We start from the raw sequence: 23,699 nt of genomic DNA, 5'->3' as shown, positions 1-23,699 counted from the left end.
TTTCTCAGTAGCTATTGGGGGGCCTATAGTATAATCCCATCAGCGTAATTTCACCTATCCTATTTCTGAGCTCCACCCAAATTGCCTCTGTGGATCAGCCCTCCAGCATGTCCCCTCTGAGTACTGCTGTAACATTCTCCCTTATCAGTTGTGCAACCCCCCCCCCACCTTTTATACCCCCCCTCTCTATCACATCTAAAGCAATGAAACCCAGAAACGTTGAACAGCCAGTCTTGTCCCTCATGCATCCAGGCCTCTTTGCTGGCCTTTTACTCACTACAAGCCAGTGGGGAGCAGTGATTTTGAATCTGCCAAGCAGTAATGTGTGTGTGTGTGTGTGTTTTTAAATATCTAATTATTTTAAGTGCCATATGTTGTGATTTTAGGGGTTTATTTTATGCAGAGTTGCTCATTGAGGCCTTTATTTAATTATTTATTTATTCACTCAGTGACTGTTCTCCAAATGGACATTTTGAATCAGGAAGGGGTGGACTTTCAAGCATGCTGTTTGGGAAGGTGCTGTTTGCAGCTCACAGTGATGCTTGGAAGGCATTTTAAGAATAAGTTGCTTATTTTCAGCTTGTTTTGTACAACAGTTCAACACAATTTCATTTTCGCATGGGAACTGGCAACACCAGCAGGAAGCTTATAACACTATAAAACTTGCACCAGTGTCATTATCCAGAGTCCAAAGTAACTTTAATTCAAATTCACATGAGGCCTTATCTGGGCCAGCCCAAACTTGCCAGTATTAAGATTGGGTGTGTGAGGCATACAGAAGCTGTATATTTAAATCTGCTCACAGCTGCAGCTGAGTGGATTTCAGCATTTTGCTTTGCTCTCTCAAATGTTTCTCTGATATTGTTTCATTTTTGCATTTATTACCTATAGTATGTCAGCTCTGGCTTAGTTGGTAACACACACTTGCCTCTGAGATAAAACGTTTTAGGTCAGTCCCACTCCACAAAATTGTAGGTAAAATTCTGTACTGACACTCCACTACAATGCTGAGGAAATTCTAAAGTCTTAAGTTTCAAATGAGATGATAAACCAAAGCTCCGTTTGTTCTCTCAGCTTGGTCTAAAACTCTCCATGTCACTATTTATCCCTGGTGTTTTGGTCAAGTTTGCTGTGTTATATCAGTGATTACGATTCAAACACTTTATAACCATTTTTGAGAGTGTGTAAATCTTGTGTTATGGGTCTTATATTGAAGGGAGCAATGTTTGGAGGAGGAGAAGGAGATGAAACAGCAGTCTTTCTCTATGAATTGATGAGAGATGCTGCCAATAAGACAGCTTACCAGGTACACAGGAAGCACACAGCAAGAGATTTTTTTTTGCATTTACTTGACCAAGCAGGTAGGAGGAGATGGCTTCTTTAGACAAACCACTGCAAACTTTTACAATTTATCTGCTACAGGGAAACACATTTTTCAACAACGTCTTCTGAAACAACCACATTGGGGCAGCAACTGCATTGAGTAGGCGATAGACTGGAGCCAGAGATGGAAAACATTACAAAGATGAGCACAAGCTGACTTTTGTAATGGTAAATATATAGGATTGTTGCCTGTATTAGAGGGCTTGACTTATAAGGAGATATTAGATAGGCCGAGTCTGTTTTCCCTGAAGCTGAGGTTGCCGAGAGGTGATATGATAGAGATATGTAAAATTATGAGAGGCATACATGAAGTAGTATGGTAAATAGCCAGAGTCTGTTTCCCATGATAGGAGTGTCTAAAACTAGGGGGCATAGGTTTAAAGTGAGAGAGAGGAGTTTAAAGGGGACCTTACGAGTAAATATTTCACTCAAAGTGTAGTTGGTATCTGGAATGAGCTGCCAGATTAGATGGTGAAAACCAGGAACCACGTTTAATAGGCATCTGGTCAGGTATTTGAATGAGCAAGGCATAAGAGGGATATGGACTTAACGCAGGCAAGTGGGATTAGTATAGATAGGCATGATGGTCAGCCAAGACACAACGGGCTGAAGGGCCTGTTTCTATGCTGTACAGCTCTGTGACTTTCTGTATCAAGGCCTTTAAAAAGAATGGCCAGGTGTGTGGTACCTGATGTAAGCAAAACCCATGGACCTATGTTCATCAGGGGAAAAGAGGATATATCAGAGGGATAAATACCATTAAAAAGTTAAAATAAATATTTCAATTGATATTCACACCGTTCTCAGCTACCTTCATAAAAAAGCTAAACAGCTACTTTAATGCAATGTTGATGATAACAGTAGTGAATATTAACAATTGCTTAGAAAAGTAGTTTCATCTTAATGACCAACTCTTACTATAGTTATAGAATTATTGAACATGTTGCAATGTATTTTTTTAGTTATAGCACTTAATACAGAAACAGGGAAATATATGTCACATATGTGCCATAGGGGTCAGTGTTGGGACCCTTGTTATTTGTTATTTATGTAAATGATTTGGATGTGAATGCACAAGGCTTGATCAGTAAGTTTGCAGATGACACGAAATTAGGAGGTGTTGTTGATAGTGAAGGAGGTTATCGTCGAGTACAGGGGGATCTTGATCAAGTAGGGAAGTGGGCCAAGGAGTGGCAAATAGATTTCAATACAGATAAGTGTGAGGTGATGCATTTTGGAAAGTTAAACCAGTGTAGGACTTATACTATGAATGGTAGGGCACTAGGGAGTGTAATGAAACAGAGGGACCTAGGAGTACAAGTGCATAGTTCATTGAAAGCGGCGTCACAGGTAGACAGGGTGATGAAAAAAGGCATTTAGCATGCTGGCCTTCATCAGTCAGGGCACTATATAGGAGCTGGGACATTATGTTGCAGTTATATAAGTCATTGCTGAGGCCACACTTGGAGTACTGTGTACCATTTTGGTCACCCTGTTACAGGAAAGACAAGGTTAAATTGAAAAGATTGCAGAAAAGATTTACAAGGATGTTGCCAGGACTAGAAGGCCTGAATTATAGGGCAAGGTTGGCCAGGCTAGGTCTTTATTCCTTGGAAATGTTTAAAATTATGAGGGGCATAGATAAGGTGGATGGTAACAGTCTTTTCCCCAGGGTAGGGGAGTCCAAAACTAGGGGGGGGGGATAAATTTAGGGGGAGAGGGAAAAGATTTAAAACGGACCTGAGAAGCAACTTTTTCACGCAGAGGATGGTGAGTATATGGAACGAGCTGCCAGAGGAAGTGGTTGAGGCAGGTACAATAGTATCATTTAAGAAGCACTTGGATAGGTACATGGGGGGGTGGGGCTTAGAGGGATTGGGCTGAACGCAGGAAATTGGAACTAGCTGGGTGGGCACTGTGGTTGGCATGGACTCGTTGGGCCGAAATGCCTGTATCTGTGCTGTATTGCTCTATGACTCTATATAATTTAGGGACCAAAATATTTTCCATCCTATATGTTCTTGAAAACATGGTTGTGAGATGAAAGTGGAGAAATACGATAGAAAAGAACTTAACCTTAGGGAAATGATGTTACTCATGGTCTTCATGTATCTTCTCAAGCCACATTCCAAAGAGGAGAAAGGAGAAGTTAAATGAAAGAAAACAATTTCAGAAAAATTCCAAAACAATCACTTTGGCAGTTTGTGAACTGACCAAATCATTCTTCAAATTTCAGATTATTTGAGAACATGGAAATGCAGGAAGTATGAACACCAGTTCTGACTGTTTCTATGTTATGTATTGCCAGCAATACTGTGCAACCAGGTTGTAGCTTTGAATTTATGGAGGGAAATGAACAGTCAATGTTTCGGGCTGAGACCCTTCATCAAGACTAGAAAGGAAGAGGGGAGAAGCCAGAATAAAGGGGGAGAGGGAAGGGGATGGGGAGGAGCACAAGCTGGCAGGTGACAGGTGAGTCCTGGTGAGAGGGGAAAGGTAGGTAGCTAGGGGAGGGGGGTAAAAGGGAATGATGTGAGAAGCTGGGAAGTGATGGGTGGAAGAGGCCAAGTGTTGAAGAAGAAGAAATCTAATGGGAGGGGACAGTGGACCATGGAATAAAGGGAAGGAGGTGGGCAGGTCATGAGGGCAGGGGAGGGGAAAGAGAAGGGGTGAAGGGGCCACAGGAATGAGGGAAAACAAAGGGGAGGGGGAGAGGGGTTGGGGGGGGGGGAAATAATGAAAACGAAGGGGGGTGGTTACCAGAAGTTAGAAAAATCAATGTTGATACCATCAGGTTGGAGACGACCAAGATGGAATATGAGGTGTTGCTCCTCCAACCTGCGTCTGGCCTCAGTGTGACAGTAGAGGAGGCTGTGGACAGATATGTCAGTGTGGGAATTAAAATGGCTGGCCACCAGGAGATCCTGGCTGTTGCGGCAGACAGAGTGAAGGTGCTCGATGAAGCGGTCCCCCAATCTGCGTCGGGTCTCACCAATGTAGAGGAAGCCGCACCGGGAGCACCCGATGCAATAAAGACACTGATGGATTCGCAGGTGAAGCACTGCTTCACCTGGAAGGACTGTTTAGGGCCCTGATTGGTGGTGAGGGAGTGTTGTGAGAAAGGTTCTTTTGGTATCTTAAAGATAAAGGTCTGGGCACACAGTCCTTGTAATTTAAAAATGGTTTATTAACAAAGACAAATGCAGGACAGAATGAATGGGAACAGATGCACACTCACACACTCTCAAGCAGGAGATCATGAATGTGGAGGGAAATCGCGACAGAGGGTGAGGTTCACACACACACACACACACACACACACACACACACACACACACACACACACACACACACACACACACAATAACTGGGTACAAATGATCAAGGAATAAACTATACAATGTTTGGACACCCTGATTCTGGACAAACATTGGCTCTTTGGTCTCAGGAGTCCTTAACTAACTGCCCTGGAGTAGTGCACAGCTTACCTCAACATCCTCGGACACAAAAAAAAGAGAAAAAAACCAAACATGCAGCACTTTTATGCTGCTGGGGGGCTGGGTAGCCCTGCAAGGACAAAGGTGTTTTAAACGGGCCAGTAGTAGATGTGGCCAGGAACAAAGGTGCTCGCACAGACCAGTCCGAGTGGTGCAGCAAGACAAAGGTGTTTACCTAATGGCGCGGAGCCGGACCCCTGATTGACAGTGGTGTAGCTTCCGACCTGATGGGCAATGCTATCATCCGACCATGGGGGTCAGTAGTGTTGTCACTGTCATCTGACCCCTGGCCTTTCATACTACAGGGAGGAGGTGTAGGGGCAGGTGTGACACCTTGCACGGTTGCAGGGATAAGTGCCTGGAGGGCGATCACTGAGGAGGGATGAGCGGACAAGAGAGTCGTGAAGAGACTCCCACAGTTACCATGACTACACCTCTTCCTACCCTGTCACTGTCTCAGGTTGGAGGAGCAACACCTCATATTCTGTCTTGGTAGTCTCCAACCTGACACCATCAACATTGATTTTTCTAACTTCTGGTAACCACTCCCCTCTGTTTTCCTTCTCCCCCCTCTCTGCCCCCTCTTACCCCCATTTGTTTTCCCTCATTCATGTGGCCCCTTCACCCCTTCTCTTTCCCCTCCCCCACCCTCATGACCAGCCCAACTCCTTCCCTTCATTCCATGGTCTACTGTCCTCTCCTGTCAGATCCCTTCTTCAGCCCTTTGCCTCTACCACCTATGACCTTCCAGCTTCTCACATTGTTCCCGTTTACTCCCCTCCCCCACCTACCTACCTACCTTTCCCCTCTCAGCTGGACTCACCTATCACCTGCCAGCCTGTGCTCCTCCCCATCCCCCGACCCTTTCATTCTGGCTTCTGCCCTCTTCCTTTCCAGTCCTGATGAAGGGACTCGGCCCGAAACGTCAGCTGTTCATTTCCCTCCACAGATGCTGCCTGACCTGCTGAGTTCCTCCAGTATTTTGTGTGCGTTGTTCCAGATTTCCAGCATCTGCAGAATCTCTTGTGAATTGTTCCAGTTTTTTTTATTTGAAATGTTAACAAGAGAAGGCTCAACCTATAGTGAGTGTCATGCACATTTCACACTACATGCCATTCACCAGCAACACTGAACACACAACCATCAGAAATATGGATGTTGGACAAAGTAAAACATCCTCTGCCTGCCTTAACACTAAATTCATAAGAGTATTAAATCAGGGTATCATCATAGCTTTCATCAGTTCCGATACCAGACATACTTGTAGCCCTTAGTAAAACTGCCATTGTAGTTTGTCACATGCTGCAGAAAATTGAGATAAGTTTTGATTGTATAAAGCATACAAAATCATATTTTCCCTGTTACAGTCTGTAATCCATTCTTTAGGCTGCCAACAGCTAGCATCTGTTTGTAATTAATAATTATCTCTCTGCATCCAGTTCTTTGAGTGCAGAAATTGATCTGAAATGTTTTGAATGTGAAGAAATGCTATGGATTCAGGACACTAAAAACAATTTATTATACTTCTGCACTATAAAAATGTTGAAGTTATTCAGTTTTTCAAATTAAGCAGTGTAAATAAACAACAAAGCAATAATTCACAGTCATAGAGTCATAGAGAGTCAGAGAATCATAGAGCACAGAAACAGGCCCTTTGGCCTAACTGGTCCACGCTGACCAAGATGCCCATCCAAGCTAGTGCCATATGCCAGCATTTGGCCCATAACCTTCTAAACCTTTCCTATCCAACTGTCTTTTAAAAGTAGTTATTGTAAATGCCTCAACCACTTCTTCTGGCAGATCATTCCACATCTATACCAACCTTTGTGTAAGAAAATTGCCCCTCAAGTTCCTCTTAAATCTTTCCTCTCTCACCTTAAACCTATGCCCCCTTGTTCTTGATTCCCCAACCCTGGGAAAATGACTGAATACCTTCACCTTATCTATGCCCCTCATGATTTTATACACCTCTATAAGATCACTGCTCAGTCTCCGATGCTCCAAGGGATAAACTCCTGGCCTGTCCTACCTCTCCCTATAACTCAGTCCCTTAAGTCCCGGCAACATCCTCGTAGATCTTTTCTTCACTCTTTCCAGTTTAATAACATCTTTCCTATGGCAGGGTGACCAAAACCGAACACAATACTTCAAGTGCGGCCTCACCAGCACCTTGGACAAGCACACCATGACCTCCCAACTTCTATACTTAGTGCCCTGACTGATAAAGGCCCGCATGCCAAAAGCCTTCTTCACCACCCTGTCTACCTGTGACTACACTTTCAGGGAATCATCTACCTGAAATCCATGGTCCCTCTGTTCTACAACACTCCCCAGGACCCTCCCATTCACTGTGAAAGTCCTACCTTGATTTGACTTTCCAAAATGCAACACCTTGCACTTATCTGAATTAAAATCATTTGCTATTCCTCGGCCCACTTACTCAGCTGATCAAGATTCCTCTGTAATTTTTGACAACCTTCTTCACTGTCTACTATACTACCTATTTTAGTGTCATCTACAAACTTACTTGCCATGTACCGATTAAGGTTACCTAATAATTCAAATTGCATAACAATGTGAGGCAGACTCACAATCATACTATTATTTTTTAAATATAAGATACAAATGTTTAGTTTTAATTTAGTCCCATGATTAACTTGGATGCAATTAAAAAGAGTTAGTCATAGCTAGTGTCTTATAAAAGTAATCAGGAACAGTTCCTTTTAGATCAATACAAACAGGTGACTTACAATGAGATTCTAATAAATATTGTGGAAGGTTATTTCAATTTAAGAACAAAACTGTAACTAATAGCCACCGACTTACAGAAGATGGGCCAGAACACTTAAGAAACTGATCCTTTGTCATTGTCGTGACACTAGACACACACTCGTGCATGATTAACTTTCTTTCACCTATGTCTTAAAGGGTTTGAAATAACAGTACTATGCTACATGTTGTTATGGAAACTGCTGAATCATCATTGTTCTTTACCAACTTCCTACTTTTGACATTGATTATGTTGTTAAAAGTGTTCAAACTTAATTTTTTATGTATTTGGAATACATTTAACAGTGTTGCATGTTGATTATCATTTACACAATCCACTAATGATGTTTTGGACCAGATCATCTTACTTGGCCCTAGTAGTGTTGTCGTAAGTAATTGAGCTTGTCTGATGGAAGATCATAAATAGTAGCACTTCTGTGTAACAGAATGGTACACATCCTGATTGAACTATTCTGGCATTGTTTGTGAACGTCATTCATGTCTTTAATTTATCTTCCAAGTACTCACTCTCATCTACTTTCGATCTCTGTTAAGAGAATGCATTTGATGTTTGTCTCAAATTAACTAATGCAGAACTTTCCATTGGATGTCACTCAGATTCCTGGAGTGCATTATAAAATGCATGTCTTTATTACACGTGGGTATCAGTGAGTGGTGGAGGAGCCAGCCCAGGGCGGGATGGGTTGCACAGATTTGAATGAGTGTGGTGGAGGATTGGGGCACGGTCTGGGGCATGGTCATAGTAAATAATGAATGTGTGTCTGTGTGTTAATGTATATATGTTATTCTGAGGGTTTGAGTTATGAGGAGAGACTGGGATTGTTTTTCCTGGAGCCTAGGAGGCTGAGGGGTGACCTTATAGATATATAGAAAATCATGAGGGCATATAGTGGCATGCAGAAGTTTGGGCACCCCTGGTCAAAATTTCTGTTACTGTGAATAGCGAAGCAAGTAAAAGATGACCTGATTTCCAAAAGGCATAAATTTAAAGATGACACATTTCTTTAATATTTTAAGCAAGATTACTTTTTTATTTCCATCTTTTACAGTTTCAAAATAACAAAAAAGGAAAAGGGCCCAAAGCAAAAGTTTGGGCACCCTGCATCGTCAGTACTTAGTAACACCCCCTTTGGCAAGTATCACAGCTTGTAAATGCTTTCTGTAGCCAGCTAAGAGTCTTTCAATTCTTGTTTGGGGGATTTTCGCCCATTCTTCCTTGCAAAAGGCTTCTAGTTCTGTGAGATTTTTGGGCCGTCTTGCATGCACTGCTCTTTTGAGGTCTATCCACAGATTTTCAATGACATTCAGGTCGGGGGACTGTGAGGGCCATGGCAAAACCTTAAGCTTGTGCCTCTTGAGGTAGCCCATTGTGGATTTTGAGGTGTGTTTAGGATCGTTATCCTGTTGTAGAAGCCACCCTCTTTTCATCTTCAGCTTTTTTACAGATGGTGTGATGTTTGCTTCCAGAATTTGCTGGCATTTAATTGAATTAATTCTTCCCTCTACCAGTGAAATGTTCCCCATGCCACTGGCTGCAACACAAGCCCAAAGCAAGATCGATCCACCCCCGTGCTTAACAGTCGGAGAGGTGTTCTTTTCATGAAATTCTGCACCCTTTTTTCTCCAAACTTTCCTGCGTCCTCACCACAAAATTCAGCGTCAGAAGTTTGCAAAGGAACATCTAAACAAGCCTGATGCATTTTGGAAACAAGTCCTGTGGACTTATGAAGTTAAAATAGAACTTTTTGGCCGCAATGAGCAAAGGTATTTTTGAACGAGCTGCCAGAGGAAGTGGGTACAAATACAACATTTAAAAGACATTTGGATAGGTATATGGATAGGACACATGAATGATAGAAAAATAGTGGGCTATGTGGGAGGGAAGGGTTAGATAGATCTTAGAGCAGGATAAAATGTCGGCACAGCATTGTGGGCCAAAGGTCCTGTACTGTGCTGTAGTGTTCTATGTTCTAAAAGTTTAGAGGATATAGGCCAAATGCAGACAAATGGAACTTGCTCAATTAGGCAACTTGGTCAGCATGGACAAGTTGGGCTGAAGGGCCTGTTTTCCATACTCTATGGCTCTACATTTTAAAACAGCACATTATGTTCCAGAACTTTTATTTTATTCAACCCCTTACTCCAAAAGTTCTCTACTTATAAATTGATAAGTAGAGTGCTGTGAAGACTGGAACATTTTAGGTATGAGGAACGATTGGATAGATTGGGGTTGTTTTCTTTGGAACAGAGATGAACACTTGAATCATCAAGACATGGAAGGCTACGTATGAGTATAGATGGGTCAGCATTGACATGGTAGGCCAAAGGGCCTTTTTCTCTGCCCTTTGCTTCATATGACTCCGTGACTTACAACTTAATTGCCCTCAAAATAGTAAATAAGAAGGAACTATTTCCTTTAGCAGCATGTTTAAAAACTAGGGGGCATTGAATAAAAGGATTTTATAGGGTAAATGAGGAAAAGTGTTTTCACTCAGAGTTTGGAACTCACTGCCTGGAAGAGTGGTACAGGTAGAAACACTCACCACTTTTAAAACATGCCTGGAGCCACATATCAAGTGTCGAAGCTGGATTAGGTTGAATAGCTTTTATTTCCACCAACAGGGACACAGTGGGTCATATGGCCTCTTCTGTGTCATAAATTTTCAACGTTTCTGTGATATCTCCCACTTCTTCCAGTTTCAGATCCAGCACTTTTTAATCAACGTCTCAGGATGCACAAAATAAAACTGTGCAGCATTTGTTGAGCAATTGCTCAACCATTCACATTAGGGTGTCCTTGAAAACGTTTCCTCCTTGCTCCCACGTGGCATGGAAACCTTGCCATTTCCTTGTTACACGGCGTTCTTTGTGATGTCGTCGCGTTCTGTTGTCATGGCAGCAGAGTCCTTCGGTTCGAAAGTCCCTTCACTATTTTGTGTTTGTCTCTGGAGGTGACTAGTTCAGTGCAGCAGATTAAATTATTGTGGGTGTATTTTTATTTGTTGTGTCCGAACTGTTTAATTGCGGCGAGATGAAGCCCTTGACATAACCGTCTTTAGCCAGGCTTGCTTGGAGTAACCTATTATCAGACAAGCAATGAAGTTTCTCCAAACGAGGTAAGTTACGTTCTCTCTATGTTATCGTGTTACTGATGGGGGCTTCAATTTGGGCTTCAACAGTCCGTGATTTTTGATTTTACAAATGCACTGCAAACAGCCACATTTGGTTGCTTCAGTTGCAGTGTCCGAGAGTAGGAAATTACATCCACATTCAAAAAACGAGAGTAGATGAAAGTTTGATTCTTCATATCAAATACTCCTTGTCTTTTATCTAGAATACCCCGAATGTGAAGAAGGGTAATTCGTCATGCAATGGCGAAATGTCGCACCTGGTACAAGGACGCCTTCAAACTTTGCAAGTTTACAGACTCGTCCAGTTTGTCAGGCAGCGGGAGAAAGCCGAGATCGAAAAGTTGATCGCCTTGGGAGTCCCACACTTGGTGAATTTGAGCGAACCGAGCCAGGGGCAGTTCGCTTTGCATGTGGCTGCTCTTGCTAACGATGTTGAAATATGTAAACTGCTGCTGTCGCTTGGGGCCGAACCAGACGTGGTGGATCTAGATGGCCGGACGGCAGCGATGATCGCCGCCGAGGCGGGGCATGACCTGACGCTGGAGGTGCTGGCAGAGGCAAACGCGGACATGACAATCGTAGACAAGGATGGGAAAGGTACGGTGCAGCGATTAACATGCATTCCATTCTCACTTTGAATTATTAATATCATTTAGATGATTGTGGCTCTGAATTGCACTTTTTCACAGTTAAATTTTATGAAAATATTATAAACATATCAGAAGTAACAGTCGGGCGAATTTGTATGGCTGCAAATTTCGTCTGCGCACGTTTAGTTAGCGCACGTCGCACTAATTGAGCTGAAATTTTACCACGATGATTTCTTGATGAAATTATCAGTGTAAGAACGTGAACAATGATTTAAAAAATCACAAACGGTCACAAATTGAGTTTTGTAGCAACTGAGTAACCTCACTTTATACTGAAAGAACAAAAAATGCTGCTGCTGGAAAACTGAAATAAAAGTAGAATATTGATATCACTCACGGGGTGTGGAGAGAGAAAAACAGAGTTAACTTTTTCAGGTGGATGGCCTTTCATCAGACTTTATACTCCTGAACTACTTTATACTTCTCACTATCTTCCTTCAAGCTTGCTTCTTCTGGATATTTTTACATTCACACTGCAGCCGACTAACAGTGCTCCTCTCCCTGATTATCTTGAAGGTATACCACCAATCCCGGAACAAATTAATGTTAAGATGCTAATTGTTTCCAACAATAGTTTGTGGAGTCTATGGAATATGGCGCTTCATAGGTATCAGGACTTCCCAGGTGGATGACTGTACAGACTACAGAATTAAAAACAAAAACTTCTGGACATACTCGGCTGATCAAGCAGCATCCATTGAAAAAGAAATATAGTTAATATTTTAGGTGATAAAAGGTCGTCAATCTGAAGTGTGAGCTCTGTCTTTCTATCTGCACAGACATTCCCTAATCTGCTGGGTATTTCCAGCACTTCCTGTTTTTATTTCAGATTTCAAGCATCTGCAGGATTTTATTTTGCTTAATGAGAAATTACAGAATGTTGTTCTGCAAAGAATCTGGTGCCCTCATCCATGAAGCAGAAAGTAAGCTGTCAGGCACGGCAAACAATTCAAATTTGGAATGTTGGTCTTTAATGTAAAGGAGGTGGAGTATAAGCATAGTGAGGTCTTGCTACCACTGTACAGAGCATTGGTGAGACCATACCTGGAAACTGAATGTAGTTTTGGTCCCCTTATTTAAAGAGGATATAGTGGCTGTTCCGGAGTAACAAACGGGTTCCATTTTTTTTAACAGATGTCCATAAGTCAATTTTGTCCATAAGTTGGAAAATACACAATAATCAATCAATAATGGTGACCACTCCTCCACAGTGTTGTAATGAATGGCATCAAAAGCACATAAGACTGATCGGAAAGAACAATTACTAAAAGTGGGGGGAGAAAGAGAGAGGAAACTAGTTCTGCCGTTCGTAGGAACGAATGTATATATGTATGTTGGACTTTTGAATTTAGTAATATTATGGGAGCACTTTTGTATATAGGGCTGACCATAAGCCATTTGTTCATAACCCAGGGATGGCCTGTACTTGCACTGGAGGCAGTTCAGTGCAGGTTAATATGGTTTATTTTGAGAATGAAGGATTTGATTTGTGGGGAAATATTGAGCAGATTAGGCCTATAGTCATTGGAGTTCAACAGTACGACAAGTGATGTTAATGAAATGTATGAAATTCTGAAGGGACTTGATAGAATGCGTGCTTAAAAGATGTTCCCTCTTGTAGGGAATTTAATAACTGGTGGGCATAGTTCCAGAATAAGAGTCATCCAATTAAGACAGAAATGAGGAGGAGTTCCTTCTCGTGGATGGTCTTGAATCTTTGGAATTCCATACTCTAAAGAGCTGTGAAGATTGCACCAACGAACCAACTGCATCAAGGCAGAAATACAGATTTTTGGATGACTGGGGAGTCATGGATTACGATGAATAGCAGGAAAGTGGAATGAAGGCCAAGATTGAATCAATCGTAACCCTTGGTGAATTGTGGAACAGGCTCAAGGGGCCAGATGGCCTTCTCCTTCTCCTGCTTTTTATGCTCTTATGTCCATATGTTCTCCTAATTCTAGCTGCTTGCCCAATCCCAAATTTATTTATTTCACCATTGGTAGTCATGCCCACATCCACCAAGCACCAAACTCTAAAATTCCCTCTCAAGACAACTCATCCTGACTACTTCTTTCTCTACCTTAAAACCTACTCTTCATCCTTTTTAGTTGGCTGCCCCAATATCTCCTGGTGATTTGGTGTCAAATTTCATTTAATAACATGCTTCAGGACTTCTTGATACATTAAGTGTGCAGTTTTGAATACAGGTTGTTGTAGAATCAGATTTGTTATCCCTGACATATGACGTACATACATTCATTCCTACAAACAGCAGAACTAGTTTCCTCTCTTCACTTTTAGTGGTTGTTGTTTTGCGGCAACAGTACAGTGAAAAGACATAAAAATCTATGAACTACATAAATAGTATAAAAAAGAGAATAACGAGGTAGTGTTCATAGGTTCATGGACCATTCAGAAATCTGATGGCGGAGGGGAAGAAGCTGTTCCTAAGTCATTGAGCGTGGGTCTTCGGACTCCTGTACCTGCTCCCTGATAGTAGTAACAAAAAGAGGGCATGCCCTGGGTGGTGAGGGTCCTTAATGATGGATGCCACCTTCTTGAGGCATTGCCTCTTGAAGATGTCCTCAGTGGTGGGGAGAGTTGTGTCCGTGATGGAGCTGGCTGAGTCTACTGCCCTATGCAGCCTCTTGTGATCCTGTCCATTGGATCCTCTATACCAGGCTATGACGCAACCAGTCAGAATGCTCTCCACCGTACATCTGTAGAAATTTGCAAGAGTCTTTGGTGACTTACCAAATCTCCTCTAACTGCTAATGAAGTAGAGCCACTGGTGTGCCTTCTTCATGATTACATCAATGTGTTGGGCCCAGGATAGATTCTCCAGGATGTTGACGTCCAGGAATTTGAAGCTGCTCAGTCTTTCCACAGCTGACCCCTTAACAAGGACTGGTGTGTGTTCTCTCGACTTCCCCTTTCTGAACTTCACAATCAGTTTCTTGGTCTTGCTGATGGTGAGGGAGAGGTTGTTGTTGTGACACTACTCAATCAGCCGATTGATCCCACTCCTGTACACCTCATTGCCATCTGAGATTCTACCAACAACAGTGGTGTCATCGATTCAGTATGTCACTCAGAGTGACACCCCTTTTATTCTCAGTTTGAATGTAATTTTTACTGATGCTATGAAAATGCGCTGTACCATATGGTGTATGATCAGTGAACTTGGACTTTTTATCACTGCAGCTGTTACTTTTCCAGAAATAGTATTGTAATTTAATGTGCCATTGTAAAATCAATCTACAGTCTATGATCATTTGTTACTAATTTGATGTCAAATAAAACAATAATCTGGTTATTAATTGCTGTGAATTTAGAATTTTGAATGCCACTATTAAACCCCTTTGATTATTAATCATAGGAATAATGTTTTATCTCTAGAATAATTCTAAAATCTGTGCTCTGCCCTAACTGTGGCTCGTACTGTCTTTTATAGATGGAGCATAAGAAACTAAACTCAGGCCTATCTAATATCACCTAATTCAAATCACTTCCTTTTATATTCACTGTGTGTATTTATAAAATCTCTTGCTGTTTTATAGCCCTCTTTTATGTGTAATCTGCCTTTTGAAGATCTGTTTATATGAATGTTTTGTTTTTTTGCTCAGCTAAGAATTGGCTGAATTATTCTCCATTTAGCCTGCCATCTAGACTCATCCCCTGCAATCTCACCATTCCCATACTAACCATGTACAGATCTGTGGTCCCGGTCGTACTGGGTCTCCTGATCCTGGAGTTGTGTGCCAAGGTATGGCAATGTGTCAACAATGTCAAGGCATCGACTGGCATATCACCTGTACTTGGAATGCTCTGACAGTCCTTGGCAACCTTAAAAAAATGTAAAAAAACAGTCAATTAGTAACAACTAATTAAAAACATTAAAATAAAGTGAAGTATTTTTAAAAAAAAACTGAACTTGCCATTCTCTTCCTAATCTCCATGTTGGGAACTCACATTCAAATGAATCCCAGCATGATTGGGCTCCATCAGTGGTCTCCTTGATGATGGAGTAGAGTGACAGATGCTTTGACATCCGTTTCTCAGTTTGTTCCGGATTTACTGTAGAGGCATATAAGCCTAAGATACACTGACCTTCCAAGTAGCAGAGAGCCTGTGGTTCCCTTTGGAACTACAGGTCACAACCACCTCAACTTGGCCCATTCTTATTGTTTAAAGTATGCTTTTTTCCTATCAATAATCTTACTGGAGCACATCTCCTTTCACCACTTGTCCTAAAATTACTTCACAGTTCTTGAAATTGAACAGCATTTGTCACCTTTCTGTCCATTTTATCATTTTTTTCCCCCTGCTTTTTAGATTTTGTATCTTGGGTCTTTTGTTCAGTTATAAATTTTGTACAGATGCCAAAGGTAGAAACAATGGAAGGAATTTTTGGGAGCTTTTTCTCATATTAAGAATAAATACAGAAAGAAATAGATATAGTTTCAGCCATTTAAAATGGCATTGTAATGGGAATAAAACATATAACTGATGATATGTTTGACAGAAGAAAGCAAACAACTGCATTCACTATAAATGGAAATTAAATAAATCTGCCGATGCTAGAAATCTAAAATTAAAATACAAGATGCTGGAAACACTCAGCATGTCAGGCAGCATCTGTGGGAAGAGAAACAGTGTTTGGTTAAAGGCCCTGATAACCAAGGTCCAGATAGGTTCATACACATGTCCAAAATGTAGCACAGAATCATGTAAATAGATTGTGATGAAGGGTTGCAGACCTGAAACGTTCACTGATGCTAACTGGCTGAGTTTTTCCAGCATTTTCTAGTTTTCTGTTTTTTGTTTCCAGCATCTGTATATTTTTTTTCTGATATTCATGTAGAGATAAGCAGTCTCACACACTGAGGCTGACAAATTCTCTTGCATATATGCAGATGTACAGGTATGCACATGTGCACACGCGCACACATACACACACACACACACACACACACAAATTATGCATGTGCTGCATTGTTATATTATTATTTAAAACACAGCCATTTAAACAATTTAGAGACAGAGGTACAGAGGTTTTGCAACACAGGCACACACAGGCCATAGTTCGAAACAAATATAGAAAGGCACAAACCGATAAAAGGCTGATACAGAATACTGGCACTGTTGAAAATATATTGGCTGTTGTTAAAACAACAAGAGATGGAGTTTTTAGAGCAGTCCATAATTTTTAGAGCAGCTTTTTTTTCTCTCTGGAGGTTTGTGGATAGTACATCTATTGCCTGCATCTATAATTTTCATAGATATACTGTAGGCTAATGAGAAATAAAAAATAACTTGTCTTTAATTAATTCTTTGCAAATACCATTGCATTTTCACACTACAACCAAAAATAGTGTTGTACAAAAATAAATTATGCTTTAATTAAACAGAACCATGTATTTGTGTTTGTAATGTGATCTCATTTTAGTCCTTTGCCAAATGGTGCATAACAGATATCCCCACCAGTCCTGCCCCTCCTGTATTTGGGTCAGTAAGCTGCAGTGACCAATTCGCATACATGGAATCAGTGATTTTGAAATTTAGTTACAGTTTAGATCCTTCATGTGGTGAAGCTTCATTGGAACTGAACTTAATACTCATGAAATCTATGTAGAATTCTTTTGATTAAAGCAGGTGCAGCTTGCCTTTGTCAGCCTGGTCCAGTGAGTCTCAAGACTTAAAATTGTAATTGACAATTTAGGACATTTTCTTCTCATGACTTTTTTTTTGCCCCCGAATATTTCACATTTGCTGCTGATGCTGGCATTTTTGCATTTCAAGCATAGGCTTGTTTCCATAGTACTTCTATTTACCGCTGCTTGGTACAATGAGTGAGTAGACCATAGGACCAAGCTTGACTTCTGGGATATAATCTAGGCTAATATATTGAGGGAGTGTTACATTATCAAGGGTCCCAACAGCTGGATAAGGAATAAACCAAGGTCCCAATTTGATAAGGTTCCATATTGTGCTATTTTGAGAAGAGGTTGGGGATTGGAAGTTTAGTTATGACACAAAAGAAAAAATATAGTATGTGATAGAACAAGATAAGATATCTTTTTATTAGTCACATGTACATCGAAACACACAGTGAAATGCATCTTTTTGCGTAAAGTGTTCTGGGGGCAGCCCGCAAATGTCGCCGTGCTTCCAGCACCAGCATAGCATGCCCGCAACTTCAAATCACCATGTCTATACAGAAGTGTATTCACATATTATATTGGTTAAGTATGTCCTATCATCAGAGTACCCATCTAAAACAAATGTTAGGGTTCCACTTTACTCAAGCATAATTAATACCTGTTTGAAGATGCTTTGTTAAATGGACTGGCAACTGAGCATCCCATAGACATTTTCTTTAGGCCAGTACAGCAATCAAATTAGTGGTTCTTAAGGGTGCTGCTGGAGCCTGCCAGTGGAATGGTAGGTTCAATGTTTTAAGTTAGAAAGAGAAGGACTTCTTCTTAAGGATCCACATTATAAATTCAACCTGCTGTTGGTCTGCACTTGATTCACCATCTCTTGCCAGTAACTGTACCCTCTTCCCCCCTCCCTCCAACTCGGTCTCCCCTTCCTCATACACTGTGCTTTCTTAATGACAAAATGATGATAGAAATGCTGATGACCTCCTACGTATGATCTAGTCATAAAGTCATACAGCAGAGAAACAGGCCCATCATGACATCGTGTCATGACAACAACCTTTCCCCTCAATGTCAACAAAACAAAAGAGCTGGTCATTGACTTCAGGAAAGGGAGCAATGTACATGCACCTGTCTACATCAACAGTGCTGAGGTCGAGAGGGTTGAAAGCTTCAAGTTCCTGGGAGTGAACATCACCAATAGCCTGTCCTGATCCAATCATGTAGACGCCACAGCCAAGAAAGCTCACCAGCGCCTCTGCTTCCTCAGGAGGCTAAATAAATTTGGTATGTCCCCTGTGACACTCACCAACTTTTATCGATGCACCATTGAAAGTGTCCTATCTGGATGCATCACAGCTTGGAGTGGCTACTGCTCTGCCCAGGACCGCAGGAAACTGCAGAGAGTTGACACAGCCCAGCGCATCACGGAAACCAGCCTCCCCTCCATGGACTCTGTCTATACCTCTCGCTGCCTTGGTGAAGCAGCCAACAAAATCAAAGACCCCGCCCACCTGGGTCATTCTCTCTTTTGTCTTCTCCCATCAAGCAGAAGATACAGGAGCCTGAGGACACATACCACCAGGTTCAAGGACGGCTTCTATCTCACTGTGATAAGACTATTGAATGGTTCCCTTATACGATGAGATGGACGTTTGACCTCACAATCTACCTTGTTGTGACCTTGCACCTTATTGTCTACCAGCACTGCACTTCCTCTGTAGCTGTGACACTTTACTCTGTACTGCTATTGTTTTACCTGTACTACCTCAATGCACTCTGTACTAACTTAATGTAACTGCAGTGTAATGAATTGATCTGTACGATCAGTATGCAAGACAAGTTTTTCACTGTGCTCAGTACAAGTGACAATAATAAACCAATACCAATACCATCAGCCCATTGAGTCCTTGCCAACTATCACCCTTTTAAACTGATCCTACAATAATCCCATTTTATTCTTCCTGCATTTCTATCAACTCTGTCCAGACTCTACCAATTATAGTGGCTAATTGACCCACCAGTCCTCAGATCTGTGGGGTGTGAGAGAAACAGGATCACCTGGAGGAAACCCATATCGTCATGTGAGAATGTGCAAACTCCACACAGACAACATTGAGGTCCGGGGTTAAACCTGGGTCATTGGAGATGTGAGGCAGCATCTCTCCTAGATGAGCCACTGTACCACCCTATCAGTTCTCCTTTTTACCTTCTCTCCTATTATGAGGCATCCATCCATTTACTATTGGTGTAGAGAGCAACACTTAAAGTAAGTGCTGACCAAAGCAATGCACACCACTTTGTGGGCACTTGATCCATTCCAATAGTTTTATTTTTAATTCTAAAACAAAACCAACACATTTGTAACTCACTTCAGTTGAGGTCCTGCTTTTTATTTGATAGCACCTGCTGTAATGCAATGTGAGTGGCTAAAGATGATGAGAGACCAGGAGAATCCCACGGAAATTCTGCCCAATGGTTTCCAGTAATAGGTGTAAGCAATTTTTTTTTGTTAGTCATTTGTGTTGAGTAGCCACTATAAAATAAACAAGTGCCTAGTATTTTCATATAAGTTCTCCTGACGTTCTGCGTCTACATAGGAAGATTGTTAAACATTTGGAGAAAAATCATAAAACTGCAGTGAAATGCTATGAAATTATAAAGCAGCTGACAATGCCACTCCAGCCACTGATCTCCCTCCAGATACCTGTTGCCACCAACACAACCACTATTCTTCACCTATTTAATTCCATTCAGAACCTCCACCTTCCATAGAAAATCCTTCATGTCTAAACAAGCCAAACTTCAGTTCTGCCCCATTTTCTGATACCTGACTGCTAATGCAATTGGAGAAGCACCAGGAGCTGATGGTAGTTAGAAGCCGGATGATCTTAGGTTTATGGCCATTGACAGATGATCTGTCAACTGTGCAGTTCCTTCGTGAACTAGGGGTGTTAAATAATCCTGCTGCCATTATCTTAACCTACATCAGTCCACCCATCTATCACTGCGTGCTCTCTGATGTGTATCTGCTCCTGCTCCAGCAGCATCTCGATTTTAAAATTCCTATGCTTATTTAGAAATCATTCTAATGTTATTGAAGCCAGAAACAAAGCCAAAAATTGTGATTTTAAACTCAACTATGTACATGTTTCCTAGGCACATTTGAAGCAATATTTCTAAACTAAAACTGTAGTGATACAATGCGTGGTCACTTCCATACAACAGAAAGGAAGGAGAAATTTGGTTTTAAATGTTAGCATCCAACCTGCAGACGTGCCCTTTGAAATAGAATAAACAACTACCAAAAACTGCATTGAAAATAGAAAGGGGCAGAGCAACTGACATCAACCTCAGTACCAGATTTGACAAGCACCAAGGCACACCCTACTCAGTTGATCCCGAACAATCCTTCCTGCTAATATCTGGGGAACCTGTGCCAAAAATGGGAGAGTTGTCCCACAGACTTGCCAGGCAACCGCCTGACATTGACATCTGTCTGACAAGCAATACAAACGGAACAGTTTCCAAAACATTAGCATTCTGAGTCACTATTGCAAAGCATTTTTTTGAAACAGTTCCATAATATAAACAGCTTTTGCATAACTATGGCAAAGGAATTTGGATGTAATTTAAAAACTGTGGGTAAAGCAGTTACATTTGTATTAAGTGTCACCAGAGCAGCATTCTAGCTGTAACATAATCAGCTCCAATTAAAAAAGCAATATAATCTTTTGATCGTGTTGTGGCTACCATTTCTACAACTTACTTTCACAGTATTTCACTGTAACAAAAGGTTAACATGCCTGAGCATGTAGTGATGATAATCACATAAACAACTGGTTTGTAAATAGAGGTTAAAAAAAAATCATTATGTACCTTTGTGGCAGTCATTTTCAATGTACATGGTGATCATGGTTAAAACTAAATTTTGTCATAAAAAATGAATTTTTCTATGTTGCTTGCTTATAATCGTTAAGACAATGTCTTTACAGTATGAAATAACTATCAGAAGGATCAAGTTTATTCCTTTGTTTCATCCTTTGTGTATTGTTGAAAGATATTTGTCAAGAAATTCATCTCCATTCAATAGCATTAAATGAACTATAGAGCAGCGGGTACTTGTTCTACTCTTCTGTAAACTGCTTCTGAAAACAATGCACAGTTTCTACTATGTAGAGCATTAAATGCTTCTGACTGAGTATGAATTTCTAGGCAAAAATAAGTTATTACATGTCTCTGCTTTTGACATAGATGAAACCAATGAGAGAACTCTTCCCAATTATTAATGACACAAATTTGGTTGTTGAGAAACTCATCTGCAAGTTGGCAAACTTTAGTATTGTACAGGTGACAGAAAAAGCATGATCTGTTTTGTGAGTGTTTGCAAATAACTGTAGTTTTACGTACTTGGATCAGTTTGATGCTAAATAGAGAACAAGTAGAGAAAGTACAAGTTATTTGTGATATTGTACATCATTCTCTAACTGTTCATGATCAGTCCCACAGAGGTATGGCTAAAGTAAACAAGTATCGAGGCATCATTGACAAGCATGGAATTGATTTAGTCCATGAGTTTTTTTTTGTTTCAAACATTTTTTAACCAATTTCTTTCAGGTATTCTGTATTACTGCATCTCTCCCTCTCTTCGTCATCTTCATTGTTTGGAGATTGCACTCGCAAATGGAGCTGATGTTAACAACTGTTCAAAAGAGGGAAAGCCGGTCTTCTTGCTTGCCTGTGAACAGGCTGCAGCATGCTCCGAAATGTGTCTGCAGATTCTAGAGAGGGGCGCTAATCCAAATTCTAAGTTTGAGGTAAAGATGCTCCAAATGGACAAACAGCCTGCTTAAGAATACCCACTGTTTCAATTCTCCTGCCATTATTGAAATAATGAAACCTTATTTCATTTGGTTTGAAATGAAATAACCTTCATTTCAAAGGTCATCTGACCTGCCCATGGGAGGCAGGTGGGGGTGGGGGAGGGGTTGCTGATGGTTTGTGGGAATGAGGTTGAAGGTTGAGAGTGCATTTTACAGATGTTACACACTGTGATAGTGGTGGAAAGAGTAAATGGCAAAGGTAGGGGGGTCAAATCAGTGCCCTGGTCTGTCCTGAATCTTGTCAAGTGTCTTGGGTGTTGCTCAACATGCACTTATTAAAGTGAGGAGTATTACGTCACACTCATGATGTGTCCCATATAGATGGTGGAAAGATATTCCAAATTCAGGAAGTGAAGTCATTTCAGAGGTTATCTGACCTGCATATGTAAGCAATGTTTATACATGGTCAGTTCATTTAAGTTCTTTGTTAATAGTGAGGGGATTTTCTGATGGTAATGCCATTGAAAGTCTATGAGCACAGGGATCAGCATTTACAGAAAGGATATAGGTGACCTTTGTTTGCATTCAGTCTTATGAACATCAGAAAAGCTGGACTATGTATGATTCCATTAGCAGTGTTAGCTGGTACAGTGGAAAGTATGGTGAAGGTCTTTTAATTCTGCAGGGATTCTCCTGATCTCCTGTTATTCCTGTGGTGTAAGTCTAGCAGAACTCTCAGCAGGAAAATGTGTAGATGGTTATTTAAAGCTACTCTTGCCATTTTCTGGGGGAATCAGTCTAGACGGACCCATGCGGAACTCCAGAAACAAAATGTATGCAGGTGCAGGCTACACCTTTTGTGGGGTGTGTAAAATAAATGTTCCAATTTTATCAGCGTCCTATTCCATTTGTCTGCATTCTGAGAAGCATTGTCACTGATTATAATTCATGGAAACACCTACAAGAAATTTCATTGGTCTTCGTACCCTATCAATAATACCTTGTGATAGGTCGTTCAGTGCATCCTGTTGCATAATAAGCTGCAGACTGCAAGTGACAAAGTTGAACTTCCCTTGTTGATTGAGCACGATATACCAATCTTTTCACCTTTTACATGCTTTTACAGGTAACAGGTCACACTGCTTTAATGGAAGCATCCAGAGAAGGTGCCGTTGATGTTGTGCGTGCTATCCTGGAGAAAGGATGCGAGGTTAATCTTATGCAAGTTGATCGGTACAATGCTGCACATTTCGCTGCCCAGGGGGGATTCTTTGAGGTACAAAAATCAAAACATTATAAGCAACTACTATGTAAGTTTAGTCACTGATTCAATTGTTTTGTATCTTTCTTGGCATCAATATCAAATTGTAAAAATGATAAGGTTTTTTTTCTTTAGCATTTGCTTCCATCTAAACTTCATACTAAGTTGAAAACATGCTGTTTTAATGTTGTACATTGAATCTGTTGAACAATCCAGGAAGTTGAAGTAATTCATGTGGCAATGAACCAAAGAAACATTGCTCAGAAACCCGGCAATTAGTCATCAAGTCAACCCTGGTGTTTTTCTTCACATGAACTAGTTCCTCTAATCTCCTGCAAGTTTCCTAAACTCATTAATATCCTTTGTTTCAAACAACTATTGAAATCTGTTTTAAAATAATCTATCATCTCTGCTTCAAAAACAATTTAGGGCAAAGAACTGAATGTTCCAAGCATGAATTTTTAAAAGCCTGCTGGTGGTGTCTTGCACACTCCATGC

General features: G+C 40.9%; 1 protein-coding gene across 1 annotated transcript in view; it reads left to right on the top strand.

Annotated features, from left to right (window-relative positions):
* Positions 1–10,290: 10,290 nt before the first annotated feature.
* The window catches only part of ankef1a (ankyrin repeat and EF-hand domain containing 1a), a 31,291-nt gene continuing 17,882 nt past the window's right edge, over positions 10,291–23,699 (top strand). The window contains exons 1-4 of the mRNA XM_052012097.1: positions 10,291–10,786; positions 11,005–11,398; positions 21,735–21,934; positions 23,067–23,216. Of these exons, the coding sequence (XP_051868057.1) occupies positions 11,050–11,398; positions 21,735–21,934; positions 23,067–23,216 (699 nt within the window). The 5' untranslated portion in view covers positions 10,291–10,786; positions 11,005–11,049. The remainder of the gene's footprint in view (positions 10,787–11,004; positions 11,399–21,734; positions 21,935–23,066; positions 23,217–23,699) is intronic.

This window comes from Pristis pectinata, chromosome 3, assembly GCF_009764475.1.
Source record: "Pristis pectinata isolate sPriPec2 chromosome 3, sPriPec2.1.pri, whole genome shotgun sequence".
NCBI lineage: Eukaryota > Metazoa > Chordata > Chondrichthyes > Rhinopristiformes > Pristidae > Pristis > Pristis pectinata.
The sequence above is the reverse complement of the archived record's forward strand: the minus strand, read 5'-3'. Positions and strand labels throughout refer to the sequence as shown.